The 16,562-nt window shown below is 42.8% G+C and overlaps 1 protein-coding gene across 2 annotated transcripts in view; it reads left to right on the forward strand.

Annotated features, from left to right (window-relative positions):
- Window positions 1-347: 347 nt before the first annotated feature.
- Window positions 348-16,562, forward strand: part of NIN (ninein) — a 94,353-nt gene continuing 78,138 nt past the window's right edge. For both annotated transcript variants that reach the window (XM_065872978.1, XM_065872979.1), the window contains exons 1-2: window positions 348-530; window positions 11,649-11,730. In XM_065872978.1, the coding sequence (XP_065729050.1) occupies window positions 348-530; window positions 11,649-11,730 (265 nt within the window). The remainder of the gene's footprint in view (window positions 531-11,648; window positions 11,731-16,562) is intronic.

Genomic DNA, 16,562 nt, shown 5'->3' on the forward strand with positions numbered 1-16,562 from the left:
GTAGGGCACCTTTCTGCCCACGGGACTCCCTCATTCTGGTAACATTACCCCACCAGCACCCGACCCTGTGGATGTGCGCCTGGTGTGAGTGCGTGTGGGAGCTCCCCTGGCCTGGACCGGGTTCTGGAGGGACCTGTGGTCTTACTGGGAGGTGTACAGCAGTTGACCCTGCTGACCCTCACAAGGTCCCGATGGACCAGCATGAGGGGACTGGGACACACAGAGTGTTCTTCCCAAGGGGCTAGCAGGGGTAGGAGTGGCTAGTGGAGGGGCGGTGGCAGGACTCCAGCGCTGCCACCACCCATCCCCCTCTCTGTCCCGCACAGGTGAGCGCTGTGGGCGATGGGATGGATGAGGCAGAGCAGGACCAGCATGAGGCCCGACTCAAGGAGCTGTTTGACAGTTTTGACACGACGGGCACCGGGTCCCTGGGACAGGAGGAACTCACCGACCTTTGCCACATGTTGAGCTTGGAAGAGGTGGCCCCGGTGCTGCAAGAGACGCTGCTTCAGGACAACCTCCTGGGCAGGGTAAGGCCTGGGAAGACGCGGGGTGGGGGTGGGGGGTTGGGAAGTGGGTGTGGTTTCTGCCCGGGCGCTGGGGGTGGGGCGAACCACAAGTGTTGCAACTTGTTTCTAACATCCTGGAGGTGTGTGCTCTTAGCTGTTAACCTGATAAACAGAAAAAAGAAAAAGGAAAAAATAAAAAGTAATGGGTGTGACTTAGCAGCGCAGTTTGCTCCTGTGATGAGGGCCTGCTTTAATTTGTGCTCTGGAATGAAGGTGTCCTCTGAGCCTCTCAGATGAAAAGAGAAAAAGGTAACAAGAGGATGTTTTCCAGTGCTTTCCTTATTCTTTGTGGATCATTTTATGGACTCCACACTCATCAAGAGAGGGGGCTGAGATTTCCATGAAGTGAAGGAAAGTACAGTAAGAAAACTGCCATTGCCAGGAAGAGCAGCTTGCTGTTACGACTTTCACTCCCCATAAAGCTATTTCTCGTGAGGATTGTTCCTAGGGTAAAGTATTAATTAAACCTTTCACCCAGGAAATAAGACAGGAGGGTAAGTGCAGTTTTACTTAAAACCCAGCACGACTTGCTTCCAACAGGGGTGTGCATGTGTACTGATATTAGCTTTTACATACGAAAACAAATAGTCACGTTCTCCCCTTAGATCGAGTCACAGATGAGTAAGAGGTGAGAAGGGTCCTTTTTTCCCCTCTTGCTGTTAGTGGGAAGGATGTCTTGACCTGGCAGTGTCTTCAGTTCTCATAATTAAAATTGAGAGCATCATTTGTATGGCTTTGAGTTGAATCTTACTGCTGGTGTTTTGCATGATGAGAAGGAAAAATGGGCCATACTTTTTGAGCTCTGTTGCTGCCATCGCTGACACTTTGTAGACGTCCGTTTTTATCACGTGGTATAAATTGAGGAAGCAGCTGTGAAACTCAACTTTATTCCAGTGACCAAACTTCCTTTTCTTCATTTCATTTTCACTGTCTCTTAGCTGAAGCTTTGGGCAGGTGGCCTCAGATACAGTGCAGTGTATTGGCTCTCTGTGACGTGAGATGGACAGGAGTGGCAATCATCCTGAAGTTGAATGATGTTCTTGGGGGCCTGGCACCGTGGAGGTGGCGTTTAACAGGGCTCACACTTAAAGAAAGTGTGAGGTTTTGTAAAATTAGAACCATTTTTGGTAACTTTGGGGGCATTAGCTGCTTGTGAATACACGTGATCCCTAGACAAATGCTAAAAATCTTGCTTTGAAAGCAATAGAGATGGGAGCTTTGAGGAATTAAACTACTTGCTTCTCATCATGTAAGGCACTCAAATGTTTTCTAGTTCTGCCTCAATCTCAGAGACTTCGGGGAGCCAACAGAGTAGCGTTTCTCACTGTCGTCCTTGGGGATCTCAGTCTTTTGGGTATCTGAGGAAGAGTATCAAAGTGGGGATCTGTTTTCACACCTATTAAAGTCGGAGAAGACATAATACAACTTCAGGTTTCCTTGAGAGCCAGTGTAAATGTGGAACCCGCTGCTGTAAACAGATTGCTCCCTGGCAGCAGATCGACAGCTTGCTCTCCAGATGCTACACATCTTTGCCCTCCTTTGGCAGACGAAAACGGGGGACCAGTTATCGATAGATTCGTTAATGACTTGACACTACCAGCCCGCCTTTACGTTTGCTCTTCGCCTGCGAATAATGAATACCTAAGTGGTCTATAGCCTGATATTTACTTAGTGAGCCAGTGATAAAAGTTAAATAGACGTATGCATATAGATTTCATGGGGGAGGTCCCTGGTGGTTGTCTTGAGAGCAGGGTTGGCATGAATTAATGCACTACTGTTAGATTTGCATTTTCTATGAAGCTGAATTATTCTCAGATGATCACATAAACTGGGCCATATGCTGTTAAGATACTCTGTATGGTCTACAATTTTAAATTGTAAAGAAAAATCTAAGTTCTACCATCTTGATATATTGAAGAGGAATCATAAGTTGTAAAATTATAAAATTGTAAGCTGTTTCTAATACCAGCCGTCTTTCTTCTCTTTAGATGGTATTTATAGAAAAATATGTAAGAGTTAGCAGTTTGGTTTAATAAAAAAGGAGGAAGAAATAACAGCATGGCAAACCTAAATATATTCATCTATTCGTTAATTCAAAAAAATATGTATTGTGTATGTCCGGTATGTCAGCATTCTAATGGTCTTATGGTATGAGTGCAACTTACGTTTATTGTAAACTAAAGTTTTCCATTAAATTGGCTTTTGGAGCACATTAGTACCCATCAGCCTCCTGGATGCTTGTGGTTTTAATTTTGTCTTTTATATCATAACAAGTATAATTTTTAAATAAAAGAAAACATCTAAGTTTTACCTCCTTTGGTGTTAAGCTGAATTAATCTTTTTTGTTGAAAAAGAAATAAGGTAAAAAGCATTTTCTCCCTCAACTAAGAATATTATCTGTTTATTTTTTATCTTAAGATCCATCTTTCATAACTTCTTGTCCTTTTTTTTTTTTTAAAGCCTAATGTTTCTTATGATGGTTGTCAAGGAAAGTAACTTAAATTGACTTGCCATTTTCATGCATTTTACTAATGGGCCATTTACCCTCAAATTAATCTGTCTGATCTTGCTTTATAACTTGAAACCATATACCCCTGAGCATGGTGGTTACCCTATAAATGTTTGGAATGCCCAAAGATTGTGGATCACAGATTTAAAGGAAAGAGGACATTGCTGGTAGGTGTTTCCTACTAGGTTATCAAAAGAGCTCCATTCATATCTTTGTCATCAGTTAAGCACCTGTCAGGTGGGTCAGACCCCCCAAGACAAGGGGTTCCTTGAAACACTGAGGAACTTATAGTCTGGTCAGGTAACATTCCTGGCAGGTGAATAGTACTGGGAGTAAATACTACAAACATCTAAGAAAGGGAACCGGGCTTCCCTGGTGGCGCAGTGGTTGAGAGTCCACCTGCTGATGCAGGGGACACGGGTTCGTGCCCTGGTCTGGGAGGATCCCACGTGCTGTGGAGCTGCTGGGCCCGTGAGCCATGGCCACTGAGCCTGCGCGTCCAGAGCCTGTGCTCCGCAATGGGAGAGGCCACAACAGTGAGAGGCCTGCGTACCGCAAAAAAAAAAAAAAAAAAGAAAGGGAACCATGTTAGCTCACTTACTGAACAAGTTTCCATCCAAGCAATTAATTCCAATTGTAGTTGCTTCCTGTGTATTGTGCCTTTTAAAGGAAGTGTTTCCACATGCCTCTCTATTTCCTTTATTAGAAATCAGAACCTAAAAAAAAAAAAAGCAGAAACTAAAGATGATAATTTACCTTGATTTTGTTGAAGCCTTTATTTAGTTAGGTCCAGCTTTAGAAATACATTTTCCTTTCTTTATTGAATATACTGACTTTGAGACAAAGCTGCCCCCTCCATCCCCTGAGCTTCCCTGCTCTGCTCTTTAATATGAATCTAGATGCTGACATATTTCATGTTCTTGACACTCTTTAGAATCAGAACAAGCCGCATGGTAGCAGAACTTACCATTGGCTTCCAGAGTCCCATAGGTGTGTGGACTTTGGTCATCAAAGGCACTTTGGAATTTTTTGTATTAAAATTTGATAACTGTACAAGTATATAATTCCACTCAGCTTTTGCAGTTTTCATTTTCAAGGGCTTGTGTTCTTTTATAAACATCATGATTAATTGTATATGGCCATTTGCTGGTTTGTTTCCACTTCATTCAGCTTTTTAAGATTTCTTTCACTTACATACATTTTAACTGTTTGAAAAGTGAATCAGAAGTACAGCGGTACTTTCTGGTGGTGATTATTTGTACTTGTTCTCTATGTGCAAAACTACCCTTGATCATCAAACTGTGCCTATTTATAACTACCCCATGTTCATGCTCCTGTTTCATATTATTATTATCATTTTTTAAAATAAATTTATTTATTAATTTATTTTTATTTTTGGCTGCGTTGGGTCTTCGTTGCTGCGCGCGGGCTCTCTCCAGCTGCGGCGAGTGGGGGCCACTCTTCGTCGCGGTGCGCGGGCTTCTCATTACAGTGGCCTCTCCTGTTACGGAGCACAGGCTCCAGGCGCTCGGGCCTCAGCAGCCGTGGCACGCGGGCTCAGCAGCTGTGGCTCTTGGGCTGAGAGTGCAGGCTCAGTAGTTGTGGCGCACGGGCCCAGCCGTTCCGCGGCATGTGGGATCTTCCCGGACCAGGGCCCAAACCCTTGTCCCCTGCATTGGCAGGCTGACTCCCAGCCACTGCGCCACCAGGGAAGTCCCTGTTTCATATTATTGATCTGGGCTTTTTGAATGAGTTGGAGGGAAAGGTGGGAACATTTCTCATTACATCTCTTAAATGTCTGAACCTTTGCCATCTATCTTACTGTTTAACCTGAAACAGTGAGGGATATTTTCTAATTCCATTTTGGTCTTGTGACTCTGTGGGGTTGATTTGAACTCCTAAGGGTCTATAGTTCACATTTATAAACAAAAAGACCTTCTGATTAAGAGGCTGCAAGACTTGCATCTTTTCTTTATTAACACTTTCTTGTCAACCTCACTGCAAAATTGACTTTGGTGTTGTATACTGTGAACCTCGCAAGGTATTTAGTTTGACATAAAGCAAGGGCAAAGGGGAGGGCTGGCCTTCCAGCAGCCTGTTGGGAAGGCCTTCTGCTCTCAACAAGAGGTATGAGCAAATGCTAAATGGCTGTTCTTCTCTACCTACTTTATTTCAGTAATGACTGTCACTCCCACCAGAGAAAGTATGATCAGGAATGCTCATTAGATTTCTGCAGTATTCCATTTATACTTTTATGAGTAGCTTCTTGTTTGGATGGAGGGGACTTAAGGTTCTTCAGTGTCCAGCACAGATTTTAAACTTCAGTGTTCATCTGTATGACAGAGAAACCTAGAACCGAGAACTTGGAAAAAGATGGTGACTTGTCTGGGGTCAGGCAACTCATTTGAAGCAGCATCAGGATGGGAACCCAGATTTCCCAGTCCCTGAGTTTGAATGCATGTCTCCACAGCCTCCTCAGACTCTACATATGCAAATATGGATCTCATTCTCCATCCCCTGCAACCCACCCCCATCCTCAAACTCCCTCCCCCACCACATGGATGCCGTATGCTATTGGAGCAGTCTTTGAATCAGACCTGGATTCAAGTACTGACTCCTGCCACTTTTTAGCCATGTATGTACATTATCTTAAATACTCTGAGCCTCAGTTTCTTCATCTCTATAATGGGAAAAATAATACCCTCCCTATAAGATTGGGCTGAGGTTGACTTAGAGCATGTGTATCAAAGGCCCATCTAGGAGCCAGGAACACAGTTAACTACTGTGTCCTGTGTCTCCCTGTACACTGCCCCCCTCCATCTCTTACACACTGAGAGTGGGTTTTCGATAAATGGTGACTTCCCAGGAGTGATTTTCTGAGAAAGCTCATTAGAGTAGGGAATGGATTTGCTAGCAAGTCTCTTGTGTGGCGGTGGTTTGCATCTGTTTCTATCTGTAGGCAGGGCTCCTTGGGTCCATCTTGGAGTACAACTTCACACAGTCGCTTTAGGTTTTACAAACCCATCTCTTAAAATGGCCTTTGCCTCTCTCCACGTTGTCTGCAGTAAATGACTACTAAGCTGCAAAAACCTAAATGCTGTATTTAGGAGAAAACATTTGTAACTCTATCTTTCATTATGAAACCACGTCTCTTTGTTCTTCTGTGTCATTTCTCTTTGCATAATGCTGTCAGTTATTTTCCTCTACATTGACCTTCTGGTGAGTCCATATTTCTGTACCCATTTTAGCTAACACTTAATGTTTTGAATGTCCTTTCTTTGATTTCCCTGTGTATTAATAGCTGCAAACCTCCTAAGTGTGATGAGAGTTACGTGGGCCTTTGTCTGGTCTAATAAGCCCACTTTGTTGAACGCTGGCTTGAGCCCTGTCATCTCAGGTCTGTTTGAAGTGCTGCCTGCACACATGGGGAAACCATATGCATCTGATCTCCATGATTGCTCGAGATGATTTTATGCAACGTTAAGTCCCTCATTCTACTTCCTGTTACGGGGTTTTTTTTTTTTTTTTTTTGTTACAGGGTTTTTTGTGTGTGGTTTGAAGTAGAATTTGTTTCTTATCATGTGCTTAAATTATTTTTTCAGAAAGGCAAATTGTGTTTCTCAAAAAGCATTCCTATGAAATTTGGGGAGGAAAAGTGATGAGGTAAATTTCTATTAAGCGGTGGGGACACATGACAAAAAATATCAGATTTAACTAGTCTTCCTGTTAATTTAGTTTAAATGTCATGTGTGTTTTTAGTCAGTCATGTAATTTTCCCATTGCTGCAAACTGCCCTTTGAGGCATACAAGGTGTAGGAATGCTTGTAAAATGAATGGTGGCAATTATTATTCAAATGAGGGGGTACCAATCGAGGTACACATGGCTCTCGCTGGTTACCATGTGAGATTTAATCGCATTGTATATTTCTGAAGATTTCTAAATTTTAACAGAATACAATAGTAAAGCTCCCTTGGAAGAGAAAAAATGGTACTTAAAAATTACAGGGACTGAACTGAGTGAGCCCACTGACGTGCATTTCTTCACAATAAGGGCGTTTATTCACATTTCGGTTCTGGGTTGTGCCCTCAGGGGCTTTTCTGCCCCATCTGTATTCATGAGCATTGATGGAAAATAGTAGTCACCTGCCTCTATTAGACAACTCTCTTGAAAGATGTGGAATTTACTGCTATTTAAAGCAGAGGGTCAAGTGTCTCTGCCCTCACAAGAAGGAAAATAAAGGTCAGTTTAAGACTTCAAGCTGCTCCAATTGTTTTTTGATCAGCTTGCCAGGTTTTTTGTTTTGGATTTTTAGATTCTTTTTGTGGGGGAGGAAGGGTGTCACCCAGATAGGCATTGCTGGATTGTGAAGAACCCCTGAGTTAATAATCATGTTTAGTTTTTTTGTCGTTGTTTGTTTGTTTGTTTTTTGCGGTACGCGGGCCTCTCACTGTTGTGGCCTCTCCCGTTGAGGAGCACAGGCTCCGGAAGTGCAGGCTCAGCGGCCATGGCTCATGGGCCCAGCCGCTCCGCGGCATGTGGGATCTTCCCGGACCGGGGCACGAACCCGTGTTCCCTGCTTCGGCAGGCAGACTCTCAACCACTGCGCCACCAGGGAAGCCCCCATGTTTAGTTTTTTATAGATTTTTTTCCTTCTAAAATGTGGCTGATTTAATACATCCTAAGTCCATTTGGAAACCTTTAAGCTCTGCCTGTGAACATCTTGGAGAAGTCCAATGTCACAAAACTGTCCCTCTTTTCCTCCCTGCTGGCCTACTAGGACATGCTCATTTATCAGAGGCCCCTACGAGCTTTTTCTGTCTCTCTCAAAGTATTTGCTAGGTTCTGCCTTGTATTATAGTTACTAATCAACTTTCTTCTCTTCTTCCCCATTCCACCCTCCCACACTCTAGAATCTTATGTATTCTTTTGCTCTTGTGTCCTCTGAGTCCCTAGTGTCCTACTTTGTACCTGGTGACATTGTGTAAAGTTGAGGATTTGACCTGGAGCAGCAGAGGGATTTCCCTGAGAGGTCAGACCAGGAGTGAAGAGGGCCTGGGGCAGGCAGGGTGGCTGGACTTTGATGAGTCCATTCAGAAGGCCTCAGTTCTCCCGGTAACTCTATCACTTCAAGACAGGTGGCCTTGGGCAAGGCACATGCTTCCTCTGAGCCTCTCTCCCCTCAGTTCAAAGGAGGGACCTTGACCGTCTCTCATGGATGTTGTAAGATTCAACTGGCCAAATGTCCAGGAAAGAATGAGCCTACAATAATGCTCCCAGAACTCGCATTAATATAATTTTCTAATAACTGGATCTCTTACCCCATTTAGTGGCAAACTTTAAAAAAATTAAAAAGGGGTTAACCATTGGGGATTGAGAAAATTTTATTAAAATTTTACCCTACCAAATAGTATAATGAACATCACGAGGTTATTCTTGATCATTTAAAATCTTCTTGGTCTGTCAGTTATTCTTCTGTATTATAAGAACAATACCCTCAGATCCTCAAGGATCTAGCAGCACGTAGATCCTTGCCTCAATACTAAATGACCCCAGCCTATTAGGTTTTGAGTGCGTATGTCTTTTAAAAAATTTAAACTTTTTTTAAGTATAAAAAAATTATACTTTACTTTTGTTCGAGGGGGGATAGTTAATGTCTTCTCTCAATCCCAGTATGTCAGTAGCTACTTCTTGTACTTACCTTGAAGTGTCCCTGTCTTTTAGTTGCTGTTTCTAATCTGTAGGGGGTTGGGAAGCAGGAAAATGAAGCTGATAATAAATCATGTAGAGTAAGAAGAAATAGCTTCTGAGTCGGTTCCAGGGCATATTCTACAAGAAGAGTGAGTGGGCCTTATGACACCTTCCTCAGCTTTGGACACCACTTGTTCGCTTCCCGATTGTCTGCCATGCTCTAGAGGACTGAGGCTGAGAGAGGAGCAACCTCTATGTCAGTGAGGTACATACTGTCTCAGAATTGGGTGTGTTTGTATGAGGCCTAAGTGTCCCTTGAATCTGGTATAATAAAGTCTTAGAAGTTGGTTAGAATTAACTTCCAGGTTATTGACGTCTTTGTCATGTTTGGAGGTTGGGGAAGTAAACTTGAGATACAGAAACCCCTGAGTTACCTGCATGGCTAATCCTCGCCGAGTTGAACTATGTTAGGACTAAATTCCGAAGGGCTCTTTCCAATGACCTCTATCAAAACTGACACGTTGAGGAGACCCACAGAGTCAGATATAAAGGATGTGAAAGTCTCAAGGCAACCACATCCCTTTTGAAACAGGAGCCTCCTTCTATTCAACTCATTACTGTGGCAGTGAGGGACTCTGGTTTCATTCGGGTCATGTCCACTGATACCCTAAGGGAGAGGAGAATCTCGGAGTTGGGGTCCCTAAACACAGCAGACCGGATCCATTTCTCTGATGCTGGCCAGCTGCACAGGTCCTGGGGGGAGGCAGGCTCCTGGGCCTCCTGCTGTCACCCGCGCCCTACCACTTGGCTGGTTGGGTCACTCTCACGGCCAGTTGCTTTGCTTGAAATATGGCCTTGTTTCTCTGTGAAAGTGGTGAGAACAGTCACCCCCGTTACTAGTCCTGTTCGTAGTGTTAACTACCACTTGCTGACTACCTAGCAAGTCCCAGGAAGTTCTAGACACTTTACATAACTCTCATTTTATCTCCCTAAAGCCACTATGAGGGAGGCGGTAGTATAAATAACATAAAATTCATGCAGTGCCCTTAGCAGTACCTGCCTGATTCCCTGTGACAGTTCCTGAGACTATGTGCTCCATGGCAGCTCTATCACTGGGGCCTAGGATAGGGCCTGGCCCATAGCAGCGGCCCAATAAATATCTGTTGAGTGAATCATCAAGATGAGTTGTTAGATAACCCATTTTTCAAGTGGAACAAACTAAAACTTGGAGAGGTTTGGTAATTGAGCCAATTCACAGTGGCTGAGCCAGAGTCAGGACCTACACCCAGCTGCGCCAGCTTAGAGCTTTCACTCCTCAGCCTTCTCCTGCCCACCCTAAGAGGAAAGCCTGATTCTGGTAGGAAATAGTAGATGCCAGGGTGGGAGATGCCCCTGAGTGGGAGAGGCTTGGGTAGGTGCTGCTGTTTGTGGACCGGCTGGTTGGGAAGATGGCCTTGCCCCCGGTAACTGAAGCTGGATGCCACGGTGCCTGAAGCCCATCCCTGACTCTGGCGGAACCTAGTTCTCCTTCCTCCCCCAGGCTTTTCCGTGATTCATCAGCTATGAAACCTAATTAGCACAGTTTATAATTCTGTAATCTTTGAGTCCTTCATTGATTGTACCACCCTGGCTCTTTAGCAGATGCCCTCCCTTCCTGAACAGACTTCTGCTCTGGCTGCACAAATATGCTGACTTTTAGTCTGTGTGATCTAAAGGAATATGATTTTAGAAAGCAATTTCAAGTAATCAAAATGAATATGGTAGAGAAATCACATATTCTTTGGGAGAGAGTGGTAAATTGCAAGCATATGCTATTTTATGACATATGAATCTCAGTGGATTCCTCTCCTTTGCACTGATTTGCATGAATAAGACATATGATTGGTTTCCTTCGTTGTTTAGATAACTAACAAGGTTTGCTGCTTTTCCACATTTAATTCAGAAGTGGTTTTTATCTGTCACTATATTTAATCTCCTAGGCAACGTTTTGTAATGATGTCTAAAGAGACCCATAGCAGCACAAGTTATAAATTTACCAACTTTGTATTTACATACAGGGTTCTGTATAAATAGGCACCACGTTATTAAACTATAATTATGATGAGAAGAAATACCATCTCTCCCTTCTGCCGCATGGTGAGATCATGTAAATTTAAGTTCTAGAAGAATGTACTTGACCATAAAGAAAAATATTTTATCCCTTTAACCAAAGTAATATCCCAATTCTGAGTATTCACTTAAATGAAACTCAGGTTCTTTCCTACTTCAGTCAAGGTAATTGTATTTTTAAGAATTTGGGAGAATGCTTCCCAAGGTTCTTTTATTCTTTGTGTGTGCTATTGATTTCTATTGGTTTATAGAATTACAGGGGCCTTGGGAGATAAATATATAACATATTCCTGCCTCAAGCAAGACTGTATTTCAAGTCATCTTCGAAAGGTAGTTTCCCCTCTTCTAGAATATCTTAAGAGATGAAAGCATCTTTGGGACATTGTTACAGAGGATCATTTACTTGGAAAGTTTTTTCTAGTACCTAACCTAACATATTTCTCTTCCGGTCTTGTTTAGAAAAATTAAAGGAGCTAAGAATTCAAAACCTGTCTTTTTCTGAGTTTATAAAGAGGGTTTTGCTGTGTAGTTTTCCCCCTCAGGGTTGAATAAATATTGATATTAGTGTTGGTGACACTGGCGTGTAAAACGATCAGCCTATTTTCCCTTTAGTGCTTTAGAGAAATGAAGAAAAAAGGGAACAAAAACAGGTTATATGACTCACTTCAAGGCTGTCAGATGCTAACAAATGGTTCTGGAACCTTGTAGATGGAATTGCTTCCTTAAGGCTGTGGAAACTATTTTGAATTTCTTTTGAATTGTTTATTTTTAGGTGCATTTTGACCAATTTAAAGAAGCATTAATACTTATCTTGTCTAGAACTCTATCAAATGAAGAACACTTTCAAGAACCAGGTAAGGACACTAACTTTTCCTCTCTTCCTTCTGCTCTAAAATTTGTCCAGGGAAGAATTTGGGGACCTTGAAGCATGTCTGTGAAAGCTTTGGGGCATCCGCCTCCCACAGACTGAGTGCTTATTTTTGGTCTTTGGGCATGGCCATAAAAGCCTTGCAGCTGTTGCACACTAAGATAAGCCTCCTCTACCACAGCAGCGAATTGTGGAAGAAGTCACTGGATGGTTCCTAGGAGCTATGTCAGATGGTGTGGCCAAAACTCATTCTAGGAATGAGCAGAGTGGGGCTGAATGGTACTTCCTCCCTCCTCATTTCCTGTGAAGGAGGAACAGTATGAACTGGGGGGGGGGGGCGGAGTTTTGTCTGAAAGAAGAAGGTTGGCCAATGAAGAGATAATTTTATTCAGTCCTGCTGAGCGGATAGCCCTCTGTTACAGACCTTACCACATTATATTATAATTGTTTTTCTATCTCCTCTCGAGTGATAGTTCCTTATGGTCCACGTTTGTTCGTTTCTGTACTTTTGGTGCCTAATAGGATGTGTAGCACATAGTAAGTGTCCAATGAACGTTATGAAATGAAAAACTTAATATTATACTTCACTGATTTTTTTAAAGGCACCATAAATTATGACACAGTTATTTTATATACCTCTAAAAAGAAAAATTATTCTCAATTATAATGGTAAAATGCCATTGTTTGTAAGACACTTAATAATTTCAAAATATTCTAATCTAGGGGTGTGTGAGGGGAGGTTATGTCTTAAAATCAATGAAATATGGTAAATATTTAAGGGGAAGTCTAAAACAGTGTTGGAATTTATATTATAATACAGTCTGGTTTTATAAAAAAATAATCAGTGGTTATTAGGGGCTAGGATTAGAGGTTGACTATAAAGGGGCACAAGGGAATTTTGGGGGTGATGAAACTGTTTTATATCTTGATTGTGGTGGTGGCTACAGATTTTACCAGTGTTTGTAACCCATAGAGTTGCTCACTAAAAAAGAGAACACTAAAAATATAGTCCAGTTCTGAGACTGAGGAGAAATCATTGACATTTTGTCACTATAAGGAGTCACTCAGTGTGACCTATTTAGAAGAAGCACAAATGGGAACTCATGTCTTATCCTCACTGGTGATCTAGTTCTTCATCGTATCTTCTGAAATGCCCCAGATTTGTGTCGTATGTATGAACTCTGCATTTAGCAGTGTTTTGGATTCTAGATTGAGTCTTCCCCTTTTTGCCAACTCTGAGGCTTTCCAGAGCTCTCTGCAAGCCCCCAGTGGGCCTAGGAGGGAGGTTATTGCATTCTAGAGATTTTCCAGGCAAAAAGTAGAATTTCTGTAGGTGAACACTGCTGGAACATGGACTTTTGTTCTTATGGGGTCTCACATTTTATTGGCAGTTTTACTTTTTTAAAGTTGTCATCTTGGGAATTCCCTGGCAGTCCAGTGATTAGGACTTGGCGCTTTCACTGCTGGGGCCCAGGTTCAATCCCTGGTCAGGGAACTAAGATCCCACGGCCAAAAATAAATAAATAAAAATTTGAAATCAAGGTTGTCATCTTTTTTTTTTAATTAATTAATTTAATTTATTTATTCTTGGCCGTGTTGGGTGTTCGTTGCTGTGCGCGGGCTTCCTCTAGTTGCAGCGAGCAGGGGCTACTCTTCGCTGCGGTGCGCAGGCTTCTCATCGCGGTGGCTTCTCTTGTTGTGGAGCACGGGCTCTAGGCACACGGGCTTCAGTAGTTGTGGCACATGGGTTCAGTAGTCGTGGCTCGCAGGCTCTAGAGCGCAGGCTCAGTAGTTGTGGCGCGTGGGCTTAGTTGCTCCGTGGCATGTGGGATCTTCCCGGACCAGGGCTCGAACCCATGTCCCCTGCATTGGCAGGTGGATTCTTAACCACTGCGCCACCAGGGAAGCCCCAAGGTTGTCATCTTGATGACAGTAGTGCAAGATCTAGGGACCCTGACTAGAGCTATGGTGACATTACCACATCTATTTTATTTCATATGAGCATAGGTAGCATAAGCTTAAGTTCAGTGTTCTTCTGTATTACCATAATATGGGTTTGGAACAGGCAGTGCTACCACTAGTTCACGTGGTCCTTTTGCTGCTCTTTCTTCAAAACCTCTCCTGTCACCTGCCAGAAAAGTGTCATAATAAATGTACAGATTGATGTGACCACAAATGTGAAGGGTGCCCCATAGAGGGCTCTGAATTATGGGGAGGTAGACAATGGCTGGCTGAGCTTGGTAACAGCTCGGAAGTAAGGTTTATGAATTCAACTCCAGGCGGTAGTTTCAGAGTTATGTATATGCCCCAGTGCTGGGCAGGCTGAGGCCATCATTTGGACAAATCTTCCAGGGGGACACGCAGAGGGATTTTTATAGGTCACCGTGTACTCCATCCTTTGGGTGGGCTGCAGCAAACCTTTGTTACAGAGCTGCCCCAAATCAGTGTAATGAAGCAGCAAAGTAATTATAGCGTTTCATCCAGCGTGTGTGCGACTTCCTAACGTTTGGCCTGGCAGCATAAAATCCAGGATTGAGCCTGTGCCTTAAGAGTGCTTTATCCCATATGAGGCTGGGAGTCATTCCTTCTTTGTTCCTGAGAATCTCTGCTTTTTCTATCTTTTGCCCATCGCTCCCTGGCCCTTCCAGTCTTTGGAAGGGCCCTTTGTCTTTGGGGATCATGCATTGCTTTCCACTCAGATGTTCTCCCACCCACTTGAAAATGTGACTCCACCCCCATAGGCTGTCTGGCTTGGCTGGCAAAAGACAGAGAAAGAAGGATCAGGACTCAAATGCTGTATATCGAGAGGCCACTTGAGTTCGCCCCCTCCTTCCCCTTTATGAAAATAACTCTCCCTTAACTCGTAGACCGTATGATTGTAGGGCTGGAGCAAATGCTGCCATTTTATCCATGAGCAAATTGAGGCTCAAAGAGGGATGTGGCTTAATTGAAGTCTCACAGATAGTAGCAGGGGAGGATGCTGACACTGTATCACCAAGGGATGGGACTCCAGGAGGCTTTGGCTTGAGGATGTTAACCCTCAGATGGATGAGCTGGGGGCAGCAGTCCTCAGTCAGTGCAGCCTGGCCAGAAAGATTCTGACAAGCGGCCAGAGGCAGAAGGAAGGAGCAAATAAGAGCAAGTTTCACCTGATCATTAGTGACAGGGATGCCTGTGTCCTCAGCATTATTTGGCTGTTCAGGACTTAATTCATCTTCTACCGTAAGGGGCCAGGGCTGTTGTATTTTTGTCTTGCCTATTCAAATCAGTGGACCTCCTGGACTTTGAGAGAAAAAGTTACCCTTAAACTATGGAAGGTGACTGCAAAAATAGGAGGGCCATGGTGCACAGCCTTAGACATTGAGTGGGTCATGAATTGATATTTTATAACATCCAAGATTTTTATAAGTTAAAAATATCAGGTGTTGCACCTGACTGTAATACAGAAAATCCAGCTTGATGAGGTAGAAAGACCCTTGAACCAGGAGTTACAAAATACTGGCCTTGCTCCTCTAATTGGGTGGCCTTATACGTCACAACCTCTGTGGTCTTCAGTTGCCTCATATGTGAAAGTAGTTGTGCTGGAAAATACTTAAAATCCATTCAGCTCCAAGATTCAGTTGTGTTGTCTCCTAATATCTAAATGACATCTACATTTAGGAGAAAGCTAGCTTTGTGTTTCTATAAAATTTCACCCAACGTAAGTTGACACTATAAGGGTCTGCTTCCTAAGGACAAATGCCCAGTATAGTTCATGCTTTCATATTCTTCTAATAAAAGGCAGTTGTATATAAATAATACAAAAACAGAGCTATAATAGGATGTCAGAGGAGATGGAATTAAGTCATTATTTATGTAGTCTTGGGTTGTGCCATTTATAACGTCTCTGCGGTACAGTGTCTTTATTTTTAAAATTAGAGGGTACGAACTAGATGATTTCCAGCATCTTTTTAACGCTGATGTGTATATTCTAAGACTCCTAGGAGAGAGTTTTTTCCCTAAAACAACAATAGTAACAACAATAGTACACAATGAAAAGTACTGAAATTCAGATAAGGTCAGAAAAATGGGTTGGGGATGTAGAGAGTCCTTGGTAAATTCCAAACTGATTAACGTTACCGATGGCATAGCTCCCTCATGTCTATGTGTACAATTTAATTTTGAAATTATTTTCCTAGACTAAGAGAAGGACACCTTAATTATTAGTTACTTATTCGGCTTGCTATGGCTTTGGATGATAGGATTTTTATAATGGAGATGCTGGCACAGGCTCTAAGTTACATGGCACCAACATGCTGTCTGGATCTGTTCTCCAGAGATTTTGTCCTTGTTTGATGCATCTTACATTAGATTTGTGTTCTGTAGTAGATGTTAGCATCATGCAGGAAGCTCTTGCTTTCCCTCATGCGGTTAATATAAAATATCTTTCCTTTGTTTATTTGGTGAGGGAAAACTCAGGTTTGGAAAAACCAAATCATTAGAAAAAAAGACACGCCAGGTGATTGTTTTTTTCTTTTTCTTTTTCTTTTGGTAATGAACATTACTAATTCCAGAAACTGCCCTATTTCTAGTTATTTTCTTTATATTTTGGGATGCTATAAATATAATAAACAAATATCTCTTCATTCACTGAGCAAGGCAGGTCTCATGGCCAGACAGTGGACTAGATCCTGGTTTGCAGTGATTGAAGACACAGCTGTATTCAGAGTTGAACTGAACTCTGGCTGAGGACCCTGTTTTTAGGAGATATACACAGATGGCCCAACAGACATGTTCTCTTGTCCTCTCTCTGGTTGAGTAAGGGCTTAGTCCTCGGTT

The sequence above is a fragment of the Phocoena phocoena genome, chromosome 2 (genome assembly GCF_963924675.1).
Source record: "Phocoena phocoena chromosome 2, mPhoPho1.1, whole genome shotgun sequence".
Classification (NCBI taxonomy): domain Eukaryota; kingdom Metazoa; phylum Chordata; class Mammalia; order Artiodactyla; family Phocoenidae; genus Phocoena; species Phocoena phocoena.